The sequence below is a fragment of the Nipponia nippon genome, unplaced genomic scaffold (assembly GCF_047370975.1).
Source record: "Nipponia nippon isolate SJK-2023a ecotype South Korea unplaced genomic scaffold, ASM4737097v1 scaffold_2, whole genome shotgun sequence".
In the NCBI taxonomy this organism is placed as follows: Eukaryota; Metazoa; Chordata; class Aves; order Pelecaniformes; family Threskiornithidae; genus Nipponia; species Nipponia nippon.
Genome location: NW_028262336.1, coordinates 6,049,644 through 6,067,643, shown reverse-complemented (window position 1 = coordinate 6,067,643; position 18,000 = coordinate 6,049,644). Strand labels below are relative to the sequence as shown.

Here is an 18,000-nt window from a genome sequence, read left to right as displayed (position 1 = left end):
CACCGTTCAGCTCTGCAGTGGGGATGTGGGATTGGTCTAGCTGGAACAAAAGCTGAAGTGTTTAGGAGAGAGGATATCTTAGGCGGAGCTGTTTTAGAGCAAGTTTATCAAATTACGTAGACTTCCAACTCTGGTTACTTGGGTTTTGCTGGGGGCAGCTCCAGTGATTTGAAAGATTGTACTCTGCTCCCTGGGGAATGGGAAAGCTGTTGGCTAAAGGTGGTGCTGTGGGTTAGGCTTTCTTTCAGGAGATGAGAAAAACAAAAGACAAAGATCTGACCAGGAGGCTAATGAACAGTAAGAAAGGCAGTACTGACTTTACTGTCCTTGCCAGATCCTGATCAAGAATCCTGGTTGCTACCTTCTTCTGTGATTTCAGGTGGGATACACACCCCTGTCCCCCCTGAACTTCAGTTGCTGTATGTGGCTGTGGGCACAGGTAGCAGCTACAGCAGTTTCACTCTGGCAGTAGCTGCAGTTCAGGAGGAGAGAGACCTTTTCTTCTTTGTGCAGGTGCTACGTGTAAAGCAGTGGGGGGTGAAAGGTCTTGTAGAAGCATCACTGTCCAGATGCTCTGTGGAGCAGAAGTTCATTGCAGAGCAGTGTGGGAAGACAGAGGAGGCTGGTGCACAGCCAAAGCATTTTCCTCATTGAAGCCCTAGTTGACGTGAGCATGGCTGATGGGATGGTCTGTGATAATTGAACAGGATGTTCATGAGAGCACCTTGCCTCCCCTGCAGCACCACAGCAAAACTTCAAGTTTCAAGGGCAGAGTAAGCATCGCCCTTTACATTTTACAAGTAGGATGACACAGAGCTACAAGTGAAGGACTGAACAACCTTCATTCCCCACTTGGATTTCCTCTCTCATATCTCCCTGCTGCCTTGGAGAAGCTGCTCCATCTCGCTTCCCCCCTCCACTGTCCAGGAGAGGAAGGAGCAGGAAAGGCTCAGCCCAGAGCTGTCCCACATTAACTCACCCACATCCAAATCAGCCTGCTGACTGACAGGGCCAGCTCCCCAGCAGGGCACTCTTGAGAGGCTGATGCAGGGTCCTTGGGACCACTGCTAGCCCAGTGCTCATGGAAATGACAGCCAGGGTTGTACAGCAAGGTGGCATGGGCCAGAGAGAGCACTGCCAACACCTCTTTCAGCTGTGGCAGAGTCAGTCATGCAGATCTGCTCCAGGAGACCCTGCTCGGCTATTTAGCTGCCTGTTTTCTCTTGGTATTTCCCACTGCCACGCCCTTCAGATGCGGATCAGTGATTTTCTCTCTCTGTCCCTTGCACTCTCCCTTCCTCTGTATTGCATCTCTGTCATTGTGCTTCTTATTTATTTGCCTCTCATCCATTCAGTGCCTTGGCTTTGGACAGGTTTTACCTATCTCCCCTCCTTTCCTTTTCTCCTCTCCATTTAGTTCCTTTGTTCTTCCCTCTCCTCTCCTCTCATTCCTTTCCTTCTCTGCCTTGAGCTCTGTCTTCTCCCTCCCCTAGCCTGACGCCTTACCAGACCAGCTCCTCGCAGTGCCCCTTCTACCCACCCTGGGTTTCAGCCCCACACCTCCCCTTCCCTGCCCACCCCTGCAGTGGCAAAGCCTGGGGCTGTGCTGGGGGGGAGAGGTCACTGCTGTAATAGCAGAGCCCACCCTCGAAGCAGCTTCCCAAGCCACTGGGAATTAGTCCGTGCCTTGCTTTCCCTAATTGCTGGGGATGTTTGTTTGACTTTAATGAACTTGCAGATGCTTTGTCAGAAGATAATTGCCCCCATTTCAAGTGACATAAACTAAAATAATAATAATAATAATAATAACAATAATAATACTACTACTAATAACAACAACAACAACAATAATAGAACAAATACAGCCCTGAGCTTACCACCAAGCAGGGAAGGAGCTACTTGATGCTTAGCTCTCTCTCATCACTAGGTTGAGAGATTTCATGGTGTTGGCAGTCACTGCCTGAAGGAGGTACCAGAAGAGATTCAAGGTTAAGAGGCAGGTTAAAAAGAAGATTCAGAGACTTGATGGAGTTGGGGCTTGAGACTTTCATTGTTATTCTGCTGGCTGCAAAAACCCTGGGCGAACCAGCAAGGAGCACAAGCAGGTGCTGAGCTAGTGATAGGGCCTCAGTCTAGTTGCCCATAGACTGATGATTCTAGCACGAAATCCCTCACAATTTCTAGGTGCAACCAGGAAAGGTCAAGGTAACCTCAGAGACCAGCAGTGGAAGAACTTGTAGTATCCCTGCCTGCAGTTTACAATCCTCCCTCAGGTTGGGGAGAAGTAGGGATACTTCCCATCACCAGAGCTGGGTGCAGCCCTGTGTTCCCATGGAGGGAATGGGGTAGGAGCTGCAGGACACAAGCTGCTGCTGCTTGTGGAAATGGCTCTAGAGACCTTGCATAACCCTGGACTCTGGGGAGGCTCAGCAGCTGCCTGCACCAGATCTCAGGGAAGCAAGTCTGAGCTGTAAATTAGCCTTTGGACCTTGTCTGCAGCTAGAGCAGAAGCAAACGTGTCCAGCCCTCATGGGGGCAGGCACTGTGAGCCACCAGTGGGTAATAACAATTCCCTGAAAATTTTTGTGGAGTCCAAAACTAAACAAGCAAGGAAAAGAAAGAGAGTGAGAGAGAAAAGGGAGGGAGGGAGAGAGATCAGTAATTCAGGGTTTCATTACCTGCTCATGGTCAGCAGACCTTCTGAGTCTAAAGGTGTTACTTTAAAATAATTCACATAGCAGCAACCATCCTTGCCCAAACTGGACCACACAAACCACATAGTTTGACCCTGGATAAAATTTATTCTTTATATCTTTAGTCCAGTGACATCCAAGCTTGCGTTTCTGTCTAAGCCCATCTGCAGTAGAAATCACATATTCTTTGAATGGACTTTTCTAATCAAAGCATAGTTCAAGGGAAATTTTTCACCTGGTCCTTTTGCTGAATTTCTTCAACATCGTCTGTTTTGGGAGTGGATTTACACTGTCAGCTTGGATACCTTCCTGCTTCATTTCCAGGCTTTGGTCCCTTGATCTGAACTCCTGCTGGCTGGCTCCTTCTGGAGCGACACAAGTATTCCCCTCCAAAAAGGAGACTAGGCACAACTGACAGCACAGTATGTGCCAGGATCCAACCTGAAGCAAGAGCATAGATGTTGATCGTGCCAAACACCCAAGGCCTTCAACACAGTGCACACAGACCTTGTGCCCTCAAGTGCCCTCACACCCTTAGGCCATACCCCAGGAAATACACACGCCCTTGACATTAACTATAAAAGCACCGCCTTGGCAAGCTGCAACCCGGTCCTGTCTCTGAGACAGGGTGCTTTGAATTGAAAGATGAGCGAACGCATCCAGTGCCCCACAACCACTGAAGTGCTCCACAGAGCCCAGATCAGACCCAAGGCAAGTGCATTTCCCCAGTGACATCCATGAGCCACTCTGCTCCAGAAAGCATGTGTCCTGGGCATCAGCCAGTTTACATCAGCTTCAGGGGCAAGGCTCTTCTTTCTTTCACCCAGCCTGCAGTAGCAGTATAGGCAGTACTGAGTGCTTTTCTCCATTTAACCACTGGAGCTATAGCAGCTTCAGGGTGGTAGATGACACCATGGTTGACCACCAGCTTAACAGAAACAGGTTGACAAACAGAAGGGAGAGTCACAAAACAAGTGAGGAGAGTATAATGGATTTATTGAGAAGACACACTAACTAATAGCTAAATAGGTCTAGCTTAGATTATTTTCTACCTCTCTTCTCAGTCACTGTACACAAGTGAATAACTTCCATCCATCTGCCTGACCATCATTAGCTTATTCCATTCCAGGCACCATAAAATAGAGGGGAAATTTCCTATGTGTGAGAGGATCTTGTAGAGGAAAGGATGGAAACTCCATTGTTAGAGGATTTGAAACAGGAGAGCTGAAACCCTGCTAGTTATACCCTGGGGAACCATCTTTCATAAGCCTTCAGAGAGATGAATTAACCTTTTCTCTCTCAAGGGTGTTTTACCCACCATCACCATCGTCATTCTGGGAAAAAACAGAACTCTGTTTGTTTCCTCGCCTTGCAGACAGGTTGTGCTGAGAAGTGCCATCCTCTAGCCAGGTGTCTTCACACCATTTAACTGGGTTAAAAAAAAGCTGTTCTCTGTGCTAAATTGCTTCCTCACTTCACGAGGCGTGAAAGCCTTTTCTCTCTCATGTGTCCATGCTGCACTCCTTCTGGGGAGACAGCTGGTCTTTTTTTTAATGCATTCTGCTCCTTAAATGCCGTCTCTGAGACAAATCAGGTCATGTAGAGCCAGGCCCACTAAAGCATTGAGGTGACTCAATCCTGTGAAATCAATGGGAGTCAGGTGCCTAAATTTCTTTGAGTCTGGGCCGAAGTGACCTTGAATAATATCAGTAGGAACATACATTGTGCTCTAGTCCAGATTAGAGCAGGGGCTGAGATGCACCTTAACCCCACAAGTACCACAGGCGATCAGTTGGTTCAGCACTACTTCACCTAGCCAACCGAAGGAAAGATTTCCACGCATACCTTAGCGCACATGTCATGAGAAAGAAATGACTTGGAGTCCCTGTATCTTTGCATGGAGAACATGGGTTGTTGTTTTTTTTTTCTTAATAATCGGGTATCATATTTCCCTTGGGTTGTGAAGCGGGTTACTGGTAACTGTCACTGGTCTTACGGATGTCCAGGCTCTGGCCAGTATTGATGTCTCCTCTGGTGAAAGCTATGTAAGTCCTAAATCTGGGCTCGTGGCACACGGGTTTCAGAATACCAGGAGATGGCAGTGTGAATCTAAGGGCTCTGGGATTTGGTGTCATGCTAAAGAGGAGCTCCTATCTAAGGACAGAAAGGACCAGGATACCAGGATGATGACTGAGTGTACAGCAGCCTGATCCTAGGATGAACATTGAAGAGGCTGATTCGTGCTGTATATTGGTGGGCAGAGAAACACCAGGAAAGCGAGAGCTCTAGAGAGGGGTAGAGGAGACCATATGATATTGAAAGACCTTTTAATGGAACAGTAAGTTCTTTCTTGATCTCTCCATTCCAGCATCCAATATCAAAACTATGTGATTATTTTTCCAAGGCCAGGCAATGAGGTACACCACAAGAGACAAGCGGACAAACAGCAAGCAAGCACCAAAGCACTCAGTCCCCTCTTTCTTGCTCTTTGCCTATGTGTGGCTGCAAACACATGGAACATCTGGAAAACATCTAGTTTCTCCATTTCTCCTTTCCTGACATACCAGCATGTGGGACATTTAGAAGGGCCTGGAGGTTACAGTAACGCTTTCTTCCTTCTTTGCCATATTTTGACCCCTCTGTAAGCTGTGGGTTTGGAGATGGAAGGTGGAAAGGTAGCCAGAGATCAGAAATCTTCTTGGGGTCATGGCACCATGCAATTTCCACATTCCTGGTATCTAAGAACTAACCTCTGCCCTACCTGTTTCTTAAACATTAATTTATTATCTCCTGCTCTCTCAGCTATGTGACAGCAAGGAAAGTCTCACTTACAGGAACAGTCTGCCTGGGAAGGGATGTCCTAGAAACCTGGAGGTGTGGCAGACAAGCAGATGGAGATGGTGAGAGGATCATCCCTCTAGGATTGGAAAGATGTTGTGGGCTGTGTAGAAACAGACATAAAAACTTAACAGTGTGTTTCATGAAGAAACCAGTGTTTCAATGTGCTTTGCACACTGGCTTCACTGGGTATGTGAGGCTGGTCCAAATAAAAAAATGGACATGTTTGACTATGTATGTCCTTTTATACATCCATATAGCTATGTATCCACCAGCCTCAGTGATTTCAAGTCCTTCTGCCATTGAAGGATCTATGATTTGTTTCACACTAAATGAAACAGAGGACATTTGCTCTACGTAAAATGACAATACATTGCATGCACACTTACAATATCATGAATATGTCAATATTAAGTATTAGTATGAGTTTACTTTACACACAAATGTGTAAATGAAGGGTGTGTGACAGAATACTAATATGAAACCTGTCCTTACCAGACCTGATTCCTGGCTGAGAGCTCTAGATTCTGAACAAACACTAGTAATAATAGTCACTTTATTCCAGCCACAATACTACAACCAAGATGTCATACATGCATGGCAGATAGATAAGACAGACAGATTTCTTGTTTTCCACTGAGGTGCTTTTGAGTACATCCTGGCAGGGCTGACTCACCCTTTTAGCTTTCCAAGGAAGATAAATTGCTTTCCAGGAGCTTCATTGTATACAGGTTATTTTTGAGCAGCTTCCTTAATTAAGGTTTATCTTCTGTGTGCGTAATCCATAGATGAAGAGCCCTTGTCTTTTTTTGTGTGAACAGAAGTTTCCCTCTGAACAATCTGTTTCTCACCCAACCCATTGTTATACAACATGACACACATACTATGCAGATACCGTGTTCAGGCCAGTAGCCTGAAAATAAGTCATTTCAAATGCCTAGGATGCTTCAGTGGGGAACGACTGAATAGAAATGGGATTCCTGAGGGTCACAGTTGGCACAGACAAACTATTAGTACATTTCTTTCATCCATGACCTTAAACTCCACCTCTGCCCCAGCCTCATGTTTCTTATCTTTTATATCTGAAATTATGCTGAAAGCACCCCATTGGAAATGCAATTCACAGTTGCAAACCTTGTGATCTGGCAAGGACTCAAACTGATGTCATCCCAACTGGGATGAGAGGACAGTGATGTCATCAGAATAGCAAAGGAGGCTTTTAGCTCTGTAAGGGTGTAGGTGCAGGTGAGAGGTTTCAGCCTGACCTCCCTGGAGAGAAAAAGTGCTCTCCCATTCCCTGCCAGGTAAAAGGCTGGCTGGCAGTCACAGCTCTCCATGAGTTCATCTGTCAGCATAGCAGGAGAGCCAACCCCGCGGCTCGCTGTGCCCTGGCCTCCTGCTAGCAGTGGGAAGGAGATAAGCCTTCGCAGGGCTGCATAGCCCAGGTAACAGGGTAACTCCTCTGGAGTCAGAGAGGCATGCATGCAGCAGGCCACACTGCATAGTAGCTGTCCTGGTTGGCGCAGGAGGGAGAGCAGCAAGGCCATTGGCAAGAGACGTCTCCCTTCAGTCAATGGTTTTCATCTTTGTCCAGGGATTAACAATTTTGTCACATTCACTAATGGTTTTGCAGGAATCGGGCATATGGGACTGGACTTTTAGGGTCTTGTAGTTATGTCTAAATTGTCTTTCCAGTCTCCCAGTCCTGCTGCTGTTTGAAATTGGCCACAGTCCTTAGGGAGAGAGAGTGAGAGCTAGGGCATCTAAGTGCTATACAGTGCTATAAAAGAGTATCTAGTCTATCTTCACGTTGCTGTGTCTACAGTGTAATGCAGGCATACTCAAGCTCTCCTTAAACCAGCTAGTCCAGGTATCAGTAGTTATGTTGCCACAGCAACACAGGACTTACTGCAAGCTGCCAAACTTGCCTAAAGAGCAGGATGGATGAGCCTGTGCAGAGCTCTGCACTACCCTGGCTGGATCCCAGCTGCTCTGTGAACATGCTAGTTTAAAGGTACTTCTGCTTTGTTTCCATTCCCTTGTGCTGAAATAGGCTGAAAAGCTTACCGCAGATGCTCAATAACGTAGTGCAGAGTTAGCTATGCAAGTGAAAGACATACATGACTGGTTACAGCATGCTGACATCTGCATCGTCTTTACACATAACCATCACCTGCTCTCCGACAAGCTGAGACAAACATGAAAGCCCACTTTCCATACCACGTCACTTTATGCACTGAGGGAACTGTAGACGTAACTGCTCAGCTTTGCCCCTGTGATAGCTACAACATCCATTTTGTCCCTGGACATAATCAGAAGCACAAAAACTCCTTGTGCTGAATTCTGTGTATTAATATCAGTTACATATTCATTCATGGGCTTTTTCATTCACACCAAGCAATCTACATAAGCATCCTGGCGCCTAGTCTCCCTCCCAGCCTTACTTCCTGCCGTATACAGACCCATCCTCACCCCTGCACAGCTGTGTGGAGCCGCTCTTTTCCTTGATGATTTGGGGCTGCTCGTTCCTTGGCCACCCTACCCACTCAAGCTCACCCCCGTTTGCCTGGGGAATGATCCCAGGTGGGCACCAGTGCTAGGGTGGGGGATCCTGTGCTCACTGGGGACCCAGGGAGAGATAGTGGGTACCACCTCTGGCATGCCAAGTGTTCGGTTCACTGGCACAGCTTTGCTCACACGTGTGTGCCTGACCCTGTCTCATGCTGTGGAAATGATGACTTCCCTTCTGTTTCCCAGTGATCGCTGCCAGTGTGGCCGGTCCTCTCTCCCCCTCTTCACAAGCATGGTGTTTCCAGTGCCACATCTGCATGCTGCAGTGGCTGCTTCTCCCTTATTCCTGCTGTGCTCTTTTTGAATGTATTTATAGGCTGTCCCCTCTCTCTGCTCTTCTGGTCCTGGGCCTTTCCCCAGATGGCACCTCTCAGTTGCAATGGCCTAAGGAGTGCTTTCCTCTTCCCACCCAGGAATAAACGCTTGCTATCTTTCTCAGCCAGCTCATTTTCTTTCTTTTGTGACCTGAGCCAGTGTTGAAAACCAGGTGCAGACAGCAAAGAGGCCAGTGGCTCTGCTTCCGAGTAGCTCTTTTGAATGCTTCCCAATGGGAATATTAATAGAACAGTGTCCTTTCATCAATATGCAGCTGAGCTGTTACTTGCCCAAGGGCTGCTAAATTATTGGGGTGAAGCATGGTATGTCCTGTAGATTCAGTGGGCGTTTACAAGCTGAGCGTTATCTATCTGCAGCAGATCAGCATGAGGCACAGGCTCCGTTTTGGTCCCATTTGAGACTCTCATGCATGGCTTAAGTCTAAAAAACAGGGGGAATGCCTGTTCTTTGTTGCAAGGCTGAATTCCCCCCAGTAGTCAGAGAAATAATAATAATCTGCTGGAATCAGAAAGACTGATATCCATCTGCCTATTATTCCTTCACTGAAACCATGAGTGGGGAGCAAAGTGCTTGGGGTGCTTGCAGGCAGGGCATTTGTGTGGAGTATATCCTGCGAGTATCTGTGTACGTCTGACAGCATGCATCTGCGGTGGGGCGGGCAGCAACACTATTCTCTGTTGGCAATCCTGAGCCAAAAAGCTATAAAGGACAGAACACTTGGTGTCATTAGAGTCACACACCTGTGAAACAAGGTGTCATTAAAAAGAAACAAAGACTTGAAGGCAAAGGCAGATTTGGAAGGACTGTGAAAATCCCCCTCTGGAGAGTGTTTTGAAAATGAGTAGGGGAAAAAATCTGTGCATTTCAAAATGGATGGGAAAATAAATCATGGGAATAGAGACAACCCAGCTGGTGCAAGCCTTTCCACACAGCCAAGGTGCTCTCAGCATTGCTGACGGAGATGATGAGGTGCTTTAAATTCCTTTTACAAACCCTCCATGTTGGTCCAGCCCTAGGATGAAATTAGAGCCACCTGGCTTCAAACCCATACCAAATGGAAAGGCTGCTTTGAAACTTGTCATTGGTTAGCAGGAGGGGGAGGTGGGACATTCCCAATAAAAGCAGAGCCTGGGCTGCACCTGGAGAGATCTTAACTTATCTCCCTGTTTTCTCCTTTGCCCTCCTCCCTTGTTCTTCTTCAAAGGTTGAAAAAAATGAGGATGGGGACCAAAAGATCGAGCAAGATGGCATCAAACCAGAAGATAAAGCTCATAAGGCAGCCACCAAAATCCAGGCCAGCTTCCGTGGACACATAACAAGGAAAAAGCTCAAGGGGGAGAAGAAGGGAGATGCCCCAGCATCTGAGACTGATGCCACTGACAAGAAGGAGGAAGGCCCTGCTGGCGGAGCAGCTGAGAACAAAGAAAGCGAGGCTCCCACTGCCACAGAAGCAGCCGCTGCTGACAGTGCCCAGCTGGAGGAGGGCAGCAAAGACAGCAGCGTGCCAGTGGAGGAGAAAAAAGGGGATGGAGCCGCCGACACGGGCTCAGAGCAGCCAGCCCCCCAGGCTGCCACTCCTGCTGCCTCCTCAGAGGAAAAGCCCGCTGCTGCCACTGCCGCCGAAACGGAAAGTGCCACTAAAGCTTCCACTGATAACTCGCCGTCCTTGAAGGCTGATGAAGCCCAAGACAAAGAGGAGCCTAAACAAGCCGACGTGCCTGCTGCTGACACCACTGCCACCACCACCCCTGCTGCAGAGGATGCTACTGCCAAGGCAACAGCGCAACCCCAAATGGAGACAGTGGAGAGCAGCCAAACCGAAGAGAAGACAGGTGAGTGAATGCCTCGCTAGGGATTGGGCCTCTCCAGAAATGAACACCTCCCTTGGTCTCTTGGGGATGCATCTGAGGTTGGCCAGCAAGAGCTGGTGTGGGGGTTAGAGAGAGTTAACAAGGGAATCCCCTTGCTGGGTTTTAGGGGTGGAAGGAGTTGCATGTTCTTGCTTAATGCCCTTTTCCCTGCTTCCTGGCAGCTTTTGGAAGCGCCGCACCTCCTCTCAAGGCTCCTGTTCCTCTAGGTGGAGGTGCCATCCAGCCCTTTTTTCCATGGTGGCAGGAGAGTGTCAGCCAGCCAGAAGGCTTGGAGGAGCCTGGGGGAGCTCCGCAAGCTCTGCATATGCTAAAGAGGGTGATGAACCTCCCTGGTCACACTAGCGCAGGCAGCTCCAGTGGGACACCAAAACAGCCCAAGCTGATACCAGCTCACGGGTGGCTGCCAGCTTGATCTAAAGATCTCACAAGAAAAAAAGCGCTCTTATACTGCAGGAAGCCATTTAGCCTTGCTGGTGGGATGGTCAAGAAGGAGCCAAAAGGGTTGTCTTTTCCATCTGCTTGTGAATGGATGAGATTCCTGGTACAATCACATCCTAGTCAGGAACATCTTGTTATCAGCATCAATTATAGTTTCATCCACACCAATACTGCTAGCCTCTGTAGCCCATGACAACCATACTTGCATGAAGCTTTCAGATGTGTCAGCTGGGTCAGACCCATGTGGTAAGAGGAATGGGAAGATTAAAGACCCTGACAGCTCAGTGAGTGAAGACAGAAGAGAGGGTTGAACGCAAAGTCGCTCTAGGAGGTGTTTTCAATTCTTTGCTCTTGACTGTGTGCAACTCTACTTAACTAGTTCCACTGGGAAGAGGCAAAAAGTTTTGAGAGGCAAAAGTGAGCATTTTTGACAGAGACATAGTGTTTACAAATCATGAAGAAGGGCTGTTTATGAATTGTGATACTGAGCTGGGTAGAAAATGAATCAAAGACCTGAGGATACTTTTACTCTTGTTCTTTACCTTCCTTATGTTATCAAAGGAAGAGAACATAAACAAAAAAAAAGGTAACATCAGAGGTAGGCACCACATGAAACTCAATCAAGAGGCAGTGCCAAGCATAACTGGCCTCCGCATTCATGAGACATTCAGTTGTACAGGACATTCTGCATTCATTAGCTTGTTGGGGCAAAAATGCAGCATATCACCTCGATATTCATAAACAGCCTGATGTAAATGTTACAGAGCCTCAGCATCCAGTCTTGCACTTACTGATGTTTCTCCATCATTTTATTTGGTCCACTACTTCTCTTCCACAAATTACAATTCTCACTCTAATTAGACTTCCAAGCTTCATAGCTAACTCAGGGCTTCAGGCAAGTCTGTTCCTGCTCAACGAAGTGGACAGATAGGAGAGAACAGATATCCAAAAGGACAGATAAGTACTGGGAGAGGAGCTCATGCAGAACACTTATGACTTAAGGTACAAACAAGGGGAGTGGCCTTCAAGAGTGTGAGTCTAAACTGAATGTACACAACAACAAAGGGTTGGTGGTTTTACCTCCTTTCATTTAAACATTTCTAGAGATAAGCCTTGAAAGTGCATCATCCAAGTTGGCTTTTTGTTGTCCAGCTCTCCAACCTTTTGTTCTTATTTTGTGTGATGAGTTGAGTGGCAAGATAACCGTCATGTGATTTGTGAAATCTAATTTGGTATGTTGCATGCTGTACTTGCGTTGTTTTTATACTTGGGCAAAGGTATAAACATCAATGGCAAAAATAGGACAGAGTGAATCAGTATGTTGGGGTCCTCTGTATACAGGATAACAAGTGCTAATTAACTCTTATTTAGGACTTGGGACGCCTTATTCCTAAACAGGAATGGTGATTCTGCTTTGAATTAACATTCTATTTTTATTCAGATTAATCTGCTCTAATGGATAGAGGTAGCAAATTCATAATAGCAGGCTATTTTATTTGCTTAATTTTACCTGTTTTGAGTCACCAGTCATCAAAGAATCGTTTATTTCTATGCAGTATTCTAAATTATTTGCAGATATCTTCCCCATGCTATTGTTGGCTTTAACATCACTTGAAGTGGCCAACCATTCATGGCCACATTGTTTGAAGTGGCCATTTAAATGCATGATTTAATACACATTTGCACATGATACTGTTACTTATGTAAATATCTAGCCAACAGAGTAAGTTGGAAAAATCGACGATCAAATATATATTTAAAAATGAGTTTTCAATGATTGTTTGAGTGTTCAAGACCAGTAGGTGCAGCTATTATACTTATTCAATATGCATGCAGTAACACTCAAGCTTACTAATGTTTGCAGAAAGCAAACATGGAAGGTGTGTGGCCACAGTCAAACTGATAGTCTCTTTAAAATGTTAATGAATATAGATTTTTTTTTCCTAAATTCCTATTCCAGTATGATATCAGCCTTCCAGTCACAAATTCAAATAGCTGGGTAAGTGCCCCCAGAGCCATCCAAGAAAGAAATGCAAAAAAGATTAAATAGGCCTTCTTGTCCATCTCTCCGAGGATGCTGGGTTGTGCTCTGCAATACACTCTCTAGCACAATGTCCAGAATAGTAAGAAGCTGCTTTCTTCTTAAAGAATATCCCACAAAAGAGCATCATCACAGTATAAAAGTTCCCACAGACAGGAAATATTTCATGACAGAAAGCCTATGTTTTCTTTTTCCTATCTTCATCCTATTACTCCCTCTCATCTCCTTAAACCTCTCTGTTTCTCTCTTGGTACTCTTTCCATACATTTAAAGACATTTGCCACGTCTCGACCTTTCTCCCAGTCATCTCCCAGCAAACGCAGCACTGGTGGTTGCTGGCATGGCTGCGATGGTCATTCATGAAAGAGGGAGGGCTACCAAACATCTGCCACTCCAGTACTCCTCCAGCCTGGGGACAGATCCTCTTTCAGCTTCATCAGTCCCCTTCTCCCAGAAGTCATCCCCTTGGCTTTCAAAGGTCATCTCTTATCGTTTCTGTGATCGAAGACTGGCACAGTAATATGCGGTGTCAGGCTGCCAAAAATAAATCAAATTGGCTCCTAGCCAGTGTCATCGTTTGGCTGGTTGCCATGGTATGCTTGGCTGCTACTACTGTGAGGCGTGCAGACCGTGCTACTTTTGTGCAGTGATGTTCATCTGCCTTGAATTTTACTACAATGGCTGTATCATGTTATCTGTGAATATCTTCCCTGGTGCAAACACAAGCAAAAGCCAAGGGCATTTCATTTATATCCAGAAGAGATTTTTTCCTTCATCTAGGGGCAGGACAAAAAAAGACAGGAAGAGGGGAAAGGAATAACTAACCAGATAGAGGTGCACAATTTTTAATGATTAATATTTAATGTTTCTGGAGTGGGGGAGAGGCTGGGTGATTCTTCATACTAGTTGCTAATTCCCCTGAGAGCCCTCAGCTTCCCTTGTTATTCAGTTCTACACACTACCTGTCTGTTGGTAATGGCTTAGGAAACGGCTTCAAACAGCTATCCTGTATCCAGTATTAGTTGATCTGGAACCCCAGGCATTCCCAGTTGTACAGTAGGGCAGTTTCTAAGCAATCCTCAACATATCAAAAAGTAGATGGAAAAAGTAGATGGATTCCAACCTGGGTAAGGCATGAAATGAGTCAGTGGGCTTTGTTCAGTGGCAATGAGGGATTGATGTAAGAAGGACAATCTCTTAGTTCTCTTCATGTCTTTTGGTGGGTGACTTGCATGCCAAGAAGATGTTCTCTTATCTGAGCATCCTTGCCAAGACTTACGTTTATAGGCTTTCTTGTTATGATCCAACTTTTGCCTCTTTGGTGTTGGTATTATGCTTAGAGAGGCTCCCTTAGATGCCAACCTACTCAACAGGACAAAACTCAAAAGTGGTAGGAGGGAATTTATACATTACATATGGATGAGCAGGTGAGACTTATTCTAATCTAGGTTGCATTGGCTTAAACTGAGACTCTCCATCAAAGTTACTGGAAAGAGCCTACATTAGTGCAGCTTTGAAGTGAGATCAGCATCCAGCACAGCAGACTATAGAAGAAGATGGGCTACTGTGTGCCTTACAGGGAGTAGTGGAGGTGAATGTCACACAGTGTTAGATTCTCTTTGTACTTTCCCAGGTTTTCCAGTCTCACCTCCAAATTTGGCTAGCTCTCACATCAAAAGCACTCTCAGATTGTCAAGTAAGAATACAACAAAGCCCAGAAATGTGAAAGAGTAAATTGTGCCTAAGGAAAAAAATGGATCTTCTTTTGTTGGGAATGAAGAATGCTTTCTCCCGCTTGATGAAATAGCTTTACAATGGAGCAGTTTCACAGCTGAAATGAAAAATCAGCCAGATGACAATTGCTTTGCATGTAAGCGGGCCAGCAGTTCCCCCAGGGCCCTGTATCCCGCAAGCAAGGAGCACTGGGAGGCACCATCTTCTCTTCCTCAGAGGGAGCAAGTCCCTACAGATCCTTTTTTATGGTTTAGAGTTGAATCCATTCTTTGTTTTCAGTTCAATCAGCATATTGACGGGAGGACAGTACTTGCTGCACCTAGGGAGCACTGGCTATATAAAGATTTGGAAAGGGAGACTATGTGTTGTCATGTACCAGCTAGAAGGTACAGCCTGCGCTACACAAGAGGATTGCAGTTGTATAACTGGAATTTTAGCCTTGGCCCATGGGTAGCTGGCATGAGGCAGAACACCCTCGCTGCCATTCTTGTTTCATGGGAGCTTATCTCTGCTGCTACACCTGGCAGCTGAGGAAAGCAATGCAAATACTGTAGTCTTCCCATGACTACCCCAGAGGGAACAACTCTAAGCAAGCATGCCAATGTTTTCTTGTCTGTAGTACTACTCCAGCAACAAAGTAAGAATATAAATGCAATTTAAGTTACCTGCAACATGCTGAAAGGTGCCAAAGTATGTGCCTAGTCCTCAGTTGCTCTGAAATTTTTAATCTTTTCATTGTGTCTACATGGGTATAAGCATTGCATACATATTTCACGGCCTGCTTTGCATTGGTGCAAATAGCCATGTGATGGGCGGGATGAGGAAAGTAGAATATCACAATTTTCCAGAGAACAGGAAACCTACACGCTACCTGCTACAGGTGCAGGATTTCCTCCTCTGTTGCAGTGAAATACTGTCTCTGGTCCCATGTGTGCCTCAGGTCTGCTGTTTTCTAATGAGATGCAACTTACCCCGTATAGGTGGGAATGGTGCTAGTGGGCTAGTGGTGAAGCAGGACTTGATCTCTTTTAGTGAAATCTTCGGTGGCACTAAGCATATTCACCGAATATGCTCTGGAAAAGGCCTCTTGAGGAGAGCAGGTTAACTACTGTTTTGCACCAAGGAGGTACCAGTTCTTTTGGGACCTCAGTAAATGGACATTCAAGGCTGGTTAACTGGTTTATTTTGTGAAGGATGGAAATTATAGGAAAGGTGACAGCAATCTTTATCCCCCCGATGTTGGGAACCACAGCTGTTGCAGTATCGGCCGAGCCCCTCCTCGTTGATCATGGCATGCTGCACAGAGTTCCTGTTCATGGGGAGGCTGGCCAGCCTCGCTCTTCTTCACATCTTTATAGTATTCTTCCAACTGAACAAAGCTATCAGTCTTGAACCTGTACAACACTGAATTTTCTAGATGGCTTACCAAGGTTTGCTGAGAGCATTACACTCTTACACACCTCCATAGGAAGGAGCTCTTACAAGCAGTACCTACAGGTGGTATTGCTTAAGGCGGTGCATACTAATGTCACGGTACGTGCTCATGTTGTATAGTGGTTGCTCATGCCAACACATGGCTCTCTACAGCCAAGGCCGATGGTTAAACTCCACCTAGATTTTGCTCAAAATCACTGACTCCTTGTTACAATGTTTTCCACAGTGGCCCACTACAACTGCATTCAGATCATCTTAAGAAAATGCTCCGAAATCCCCACATGGGAGGAAGGCTTTCTGCCATAAATGATAACCAAATTTTCTGCTGAGAAGGGCTCAAACAGCAGACCAGTGGACATAACAGACAGACGGACAATGAAATTTAAGTGGCAGCTGTTTGCTGTAGCTGCCAGCAGTGCTCTGCACTACCACCAGTGTCATCTCTTTAGACTAGGATCAAGTAGGCTGAACTTTTCAGATAGATATAAGCTTACAGGGTATCAGCTGGGATTTACAGCAGTACTTTAAAGGTAGCAGTACTGACTCTGTGGTACAGATGACTGCCATGTGCAGAGGAAAAGGGATTGGGAAAGTTCACCAGGTCAGCACGATCAGATTAGTTAGACATTCCTTGAGAGCTGTATAATAGGTGCATTAATACTGGATTATCAGTGGCAGTACAGTGATCGTTTCCAATGCCTGTGGCAACTCCATGGACTCTGGCAAGTTGAAGTTGTACTTCCAAGGGTGCGTGCAAATGACTGGTAGAGGAACATAGAAACTGCCAAGCCAGGTCAGACCTAACATCCATTTATTGCACTTGTAGTGGCTAGCACCAAATACTGCTATGGGCAGATTTGGGGTAAACTGCCTTTCTACTGCTAGGACTCAGCCCTGTCCTCTGCTGCCTAGGATTTGGTTTAACAGTTAAAGCATGATGTATTATCTCTTTTGATACTAATTGTAACTGTGGCTTTATGTGACATATATATAAATGCATAATGTCCAATTGACTAAGTGTCAACAGTTTCCCCAACTCTAACCAACTGTGCCATCGCCGGAAAGTTCAGCAATTAATTGGCCACCATTGCCTTAAATATCTTTTTGTACTTGTGTTATGTCACAGAAAGAGCAAAAGCTTTTGATAGCCCTACTTTATGCCATTAATTATTATATATAGCATCATATAATATGCACATATGCACAGAGGGCATAGTATCATAGCCCTTGGTGTTCATCTCTTTCCTGAAGAAAACACAGGCAATGCTTTCAATGCTCTTTAGCATTTTTGTTGCTTTTCTCTGCACTCCCTTTAAATCTGCAAATCTCCTTTATGAGATGGTGTGACAAACACTGTACACATTAATCCAGAAAAGGCTGTACTTGTATACACGTATTTCCAGAAAGGCAATATTTCTTCTTTTGGGAGTTCTCCTTTTTTTGAAAGCACTGCACAAATATTTTATTTAGCCATATCATGGTCTGTGAGATTGGGCAGTGGCCAAGAGAATCAAAGAAAATGTAGGCACTGACAGGAGGCTTGCAAGTCAAGTCACTGGCATCAGCTCTGTGGGATAGGTTCCACCTCCAGTTCTGGACCTCCAATAGACCCATGAAAGACCAACTTATGCAAGCTCAATTTGAACAGGTCTCTAGCCACAATACATTTTTCAAGGCTACATTCATGCTGCAAGCTTGACTTAAATGAGGGCTTCCTCATTCCCTAGCTTTCTTCTCTGTTGGTGCTGAATGTCTTTCAGGCAGAAAATAGAGGAGACACTTCACGAAAGTGTATGGGGGAAAACTGAATGATGGAGAGTGCTGCTATTGCGTGCTTAGCTGTTCTCTGACGGGGAGTCTGGTCTGGTTTTGCAGGTTACTAGAACTGTGACTTTCTTCCTAGTTCTGTATTCCCTGCTAAAGGCTCCCTTTGCATATCCTTTAGCTCTAGTGGTCTGTGCATATAAAGAGCCTTGGCTTTATCACCACCAAATGTGAATGTGATCTGTGGAAATGTTTCTTTTTTTCCTTCTGTGTCCTTAGC

At 45.7% G+C, this 18,000-nt stretch overlaps 1 protein-coding gene across 1 annotated transcript in view; it reads left to right on the top strand.

The window, feature by feature from the left end:
• Positions 1 to 18,000, top strand: part of GAP43 (growth associated protein 43) — a 61,573-nt gene that overhangs the window by 22,782 nt on the left and 20,791 nt on the right. The window contains exon 2 of the mRNA XM_009466668.2: positions 9,643 to 10,270. Within this exon, the coding sequence (XP_009464943.1) occupies positions 9,643 to 10,270 (628 nt within the window). The remainder of the gene's footprint in view (positions 1 to 9,642; positions 10,271 to 18,000) is intronic.